This window comes from Nicotiana sylvestris, chromosome 4 (assembly GCF_000393655.2).
Source record: "Nicotiana sylvestris chromosome 4, ASM39365v2, whole genome shotgun sequence".
Classification (NCBI taxonomy): Eukaryota; Viridiplantae; Streptophyta; class Magnoliopsida; order Solanales; family Solanaceae; genus Nicotiana; species Nicotiana sylvestris.
Genome location: NC_091060.1, coordinates 178912562 through 178917511, shown reverse-complemented (window position 1 = coordinate 178917511; position 4950 = coordinate 178912562). Strand labels below are relative to the sequence as shown.

At 43.4% G+C, this 4950-nt stretch overlaps 1 protein-coding gene across 1 annotated transcript; it reads right to left on the bottom strand.

Moving 5' to 3' along the window:
• Positions 1-260: 260 nt before the first annotated feature.
• Positions 261-1316, bottom strand: LOC138890598 (uncharacterized). The gene is made up of 4 exons (XM_070173995.1): positions 1185-1316; positions 951-1109; positions 500-850; positions 261-401 (listed from the first exon to the last, which is right to left on the bottom strand). Exons 1-4 carry the CDS (start codon positions 1314-1316, stop codon positions 261-263), a joined length of 783 nt encoding a protein of 260 aa, XP_070030096.1.
• Positions 1317-4950: the final 3634 nt, after the last annotated feature.

Here is a 4950-nt window from a genome sequence, read left to right as displayed (position 1 = left end):
AGCTCACATCAGAACGATTTAAACTTAGCTCGAAGATTTTTATATCTGTCGATAAATATCTAATAGTTTATAATACCCCGAACCTTAAACCAATCCTCGGACTAATCATTCAAATGAAGTCTTCCATAAATAAAGGCAATATTAAATCCAGTACAAACCAAAGACGAGATAAAAAGTTCCCCTCGTATTTCCAGAAGATGATTACATGAAGTATTTACACAAGGGAGGCATACAAAGAAACAAAATAAAGTAACCTAAAACTACTTCGGGGCCACATCTTTGGCAGCTGCATCTTCAGGAGTCGCATCTTCGAGAGCATCATCCTTGGGGACTTCATCTTCGTCTCCTTCACTCTCAGAGCTACTGGCTGAATCATCCTCATCGAAAAGCAGATCGGTAACCTATTCTTCCAAAATCTTCGTCGTTTCAATATCGGCTGAAAGATCGAAGCCGCGAGCATGTACATCCTCGAGGTTATCCTCCAGGATTGTCGCCTAACGTGTTCAAGAGTACTTGATAACTTAGCCTCTGCCGTATAAGAGATCTCCTTTTCCCGAACATTAGCTGCTTCGGCATCGGCTCGATACAAAGTTATGATTGCTACAGCATCAGATTTGGCCTTGTCCAGCTCAGCAGGAGATCTGGTTTTAAGCTCCTCGATTTTGAGGCCTCGAGCTAGGCTCTCCTCCTTCACACCTCGAAGCTGGTGTTCGAGTGAAGCTAGATGCTCTCTTAGAGTTTCTTTCCCAGAGGCGAGGTTGTCCATACCTTTCCTACACCCCAGGGTCTCGGCTTCTTTCATCTTAAGCTCCTCCCGAAGCTGCGTCTCCAAGTCAGCCTTCTGATGAAACTGCAAAATTAAAAGTGTCAGTCGCCAAAACAAACAAGTGCGTAACAGACCCTCAAGAGCTGTATTACCTTCTCAACATACTCGTCCGACCTTGGCATGCCTGCGTAAACTCAACTCGTAAATCATAGATCTCCATATCTTTCTTAGCATAGAGGGTTTTGAAGACGTCCCTCTCCTCCAAAATTTTCTTAAGCTCAGTCTTGCATCGAGCAAGATCGGCTTGGGACTTGGAAAATGCCCTTTTATAGAGCATCACAGCCTTCATAAAAAGGGAGGAAAGATAGATTCAGAATAGCTAAAACAAAGGTGCAGGCATAAAAAACAGAAAACTCACTTGTTTAAAGAGTCTACGAGCCTCATCAAAAATGAAAGAAGCATCTGGGTCGGGGCCATCTTCAAGCTCTGCGAGACATTCTCGAAAGATGTCATGCCCTCCAAGGCTTGCTTCCACTTCAGAAGACCTCATATTCTGAGCATCTCAGACTTGTCCCTCGGAGAACTCGGGGCCGGGAGGTGAATCATCTACATTGATTACCCCAAGTGATCCACTCGGGGCGTTCTCTTTTATTTGAAGAGGCTCGGCATCAGGACGTTCGTCCTCGCCCACCAAATGGCCTCATAGGAGAGGTACCTTTTTTTGCACGATGGCTCGGGACTTTGTTTGAACTCCCTTCGGAGATTTCTTCGGCTCTAGAATGAGCCACATCAACCGTCACCGGCTCGATGATGTCGAAGCACCAGCATTTTTTCTTTCACGGGTTACCCGCAGGCAGTCGTCATCTTCTTCTTCCTCCTGATCCCGAAGGCATTGGTCCGTTTCCGGAGATAAGGTCGTTGTATCGGCCTTAGGCCTTCGAGCCATGCTCTTCTTTGGCTTCGGGGGATTTTCAGATTACTCTTTTTTTTTCTTTCTTTAGAAGACTTCGGAACCTCTACTTCATCAGCCGGGGCCAGCCACAAATCAACGGCATCTCCAAGACCTGCATGAAACTGAGGTAAGTATCCCATGACAGAAGCACAAGAAAACAAACAAGAGAACTCATCATGGTTTAGGCCTCCCATCGACCCTTGGCCAGATCTCGCCAGCAACGCTCCGAATAAGAGGAAGCGGAGGCCAACTTTTGGACCCAGCCCTCGAGGTACGGGACCCCACCAGGGAACCAAGCAGCGACTGCACCATCGTAAAGGGGTTAGATTAATGAAAAATGTAAAACCGATGAAAAGAAAGAAAAAAAGCAGGGTATAAACCTGCTACGTACTCATGTTTCATGTTCTACTCCTCGGGGAACATCATCCAATCAGCAAGAATCAAATTGGAGGTCCTGGCTCAGATGAACCGGCTCATCCAACCACGGTCTTTGTCCTCATCGATACTAGAGAATAGAGATTTTAAGGATCGACATTGTAATTTTATCAAACCCACACGATAAAGTCAGGGACTGTACAGTCTGATCAGATGATCGAGGATAAAAGACATCCCCTTAACTTGGCTCAAAAAGAACCTGATTAAGTAAACGATTTGCTAGAATGAGGGGTAGATCTGGCCAAGTATCACTCGGTATCGTTGGCAAAAGCTAAGAATAACTAGATCTATGGGACCCTAAGCCGGAATTGCAGGACCCAACGTAAATGGGTAGGTATATACACTCAAGTACCTTGCTTTATATGTAGTGATGTCCTCCTCGGAGGAAGGAAACACTATTTATTTATTATCCCACTTGCAATCCTCCTTTACTTGTCTGAGCTTGGCCTTGGTCACCAAACAAACATATCGAGACATGGGCTCGCATCGGTCTGGTGTCGATGTAGGTTTCTCAATTTTGAAATCGAATGTTATTTCACATGGCGGAGGATGCACTCCTCAATACAAGGGGCACTACCGGTTTACTCTTGGTCGATCGAGAAGATGAAGAAGCTTTTTCTTTTTGGGAAACCGGTTTAGAGGTTTTAGCCATTCCAATGCGAAAGATCCAAGAAAATGAAGTGTGTTGATCGTGAAGAGAAGGTAGAGTTCAAGGAAATTGAAAAAGGCTAATAAGACTCTGAGAATAATATAAGAATAAAGTTTGTAAGGTTGTGAAATTTGTCTACTTATAGAGGCCATTTAAGCGTGTTGGGGAATCCAAAAGGCCGACCGCTAGCCGCCTCCAATTAATGATTTTAGGAATCGCACAAAAAGCAACTTTTCAATCGCTCCAACCGTTGATGTCACGATATTGACATTAGGATCAAGGCATAAAGGATTAGTTCATAAAAAATCATAAAGGTATCCGATTTTGAGGAATTTCTCACTCGAGAACTGAAAAAGGCCTAAGGGCTATCTTTATTACAAGTTCGAGCAAATGCCAGCTCGACTGCTAAGCCCAAAGTCTATCAGAGTTTGAGGAATTTCTTACTCGAGAACTGAGAAAAGGCCTAAGGGCTATCTTTATTACAAGTTTGAGTAAATGCCCGCTCGAGTGCAAAGCTCAAGGGCAACCCGAGTTGGAGAAACTTCTCACTCGGGGACTACAAAAAGATCTAAGGATTAACTTCATTTCGAGATCTTGCTCTCACTCGGGAATCACGATGTTCCGAGTTCACATTTAAGCTCAGCTCAAGGATTAACGAGAACTCGAGGGGTATTATATTGATCGATTAAAAACCTAAGGGTCTATTATATCTAAGCTTGATATTTGGGCGAGTCATTGAAATCATATAATCGAGTCTTTTACAAATAAAGATAGAATAAATTTCAGCATGGGCCGAAAGGGATACAAAAAGATCCTTTTATACTTCCAAGAAATGATTACAAAGTATAACTACGGCACCCACGAAGGATACTTACGCAGGAACAAAGAAACAAAAAACAAAAGCCAAAGAACCTAATCCACTTTTAAGACCAAGTGATCACAGCCAACTCGACGCTACACTAAAGTAGGAAGAGCGGGTCGCAATAGCTTTTACCCGAATAGAGGTCCGGGATCGAATTTCCACAGGGATCACAGGGAGTTGCGGTTGTGCTTCTAATGTCACTTCAAACATTTTTTGAGTTTTTATATTTATAACTACTATTATAAAACTAAGGATTAAAGCTAAATTATGCTAAAAGAATATTGTTAAGTTGTAATTAATGGGAAGAAGGGCATTAGGGTCGTAGCATCACCTATGTGGTTAATTGACGGGTAGATGTGACTAAGGATAGATTGACATATTTGGGGATTATGCTATAACAGTTGCACAATTGCACCCACTCTCACACCTCTCGGTAGAGGGAGTGATTTTGCCCAATTGACTCTCTCCAGACCAATTGGGTAGGCCAGTGAGACCAAGCAACTAGGGTTCAAGTAGGGTGATTACTCTCTCGAGATTTAACCCGTTAATTGGGACTACCATTTCTCATGGGTCCATCCCAATTCCTTGTTGGGTCAATTTTGGGGTCATAGACTCTCTTTCTCAAGAAGAGTCAAACCCACGAAGCTTGAATCAGTGTTTGCAACCACCAATTCTTGAATAAAAACATAAAATCAACCCAAATAACAAACACCGAATATCAATCTAACCTTTGATGGCAACACCCATCAATTACCCACACTAGGGTTGAGCCACAACCCTAGCTAATGGGTTTAGTTACACATAATTAAAGAAGAAACTGAAGAAATAGATGAAGAACTAAACATATTAATTAATTACTAAGAAGAAACTACAATAATCTATTGTTAATAGGAAGCAAAAGTGCCAAAAATGGCTAAAATATCGGTCTCACGAACTCAGCTACGTTTCTGAATACAAAACTTGACTTAAAAATGGTAAAATGTCCTATTTACACTAGGCTAGAAAAACTGGACAAAAATACCCCTGCGGGGTCAGTGCGGGCCGCACAAAAGCAACCGCGGCCGCACTGGCTCTTTTGACTTCAACTTTAAGCTCTTTGAACTGGAGGACGCGAACCACACAAATAAGTAGTGCGGCCGCGGAAGGGCTCTGGCGCGGACCGCGCGGTGACAATCGCGGCCCGCATGGCAGGGTCTTGGCAAAAATGATGGTTCTCTGAATCTCTGGACGCGGACCGCACAAATAAGTAGTGCGGCCGCGTAGCCTTATAACGGACCGCGAAAATC

What these genes read in the sequence shown, in the direction of transcription:
- LOC138890598 (XM_070173995.1), bottom strand. Translation starts at nt 1,316, where the DNA reads ATGAGGTCTTCTGAAGTGGAAGCAAGCCTTGGAGGGCATGACATCTTT. An exon ending in TACGAGTTGAGTTTACGCAG is followed by an intron (nt 851 to 950) that starts GCATGCCAAGGT and finishes TTAATTTTGCAG; the next exon opens with TTTCATCAGAAGGCTGACTT. An exon ending in TATCAAGTACTCTTGAACAC is followed by an intron (nt 402 to 499) that starts GTTAGGCGACAA and finishes TTGGAAGAATAG; the next exon opens with GTTACCGATCTGCTTTTCGA.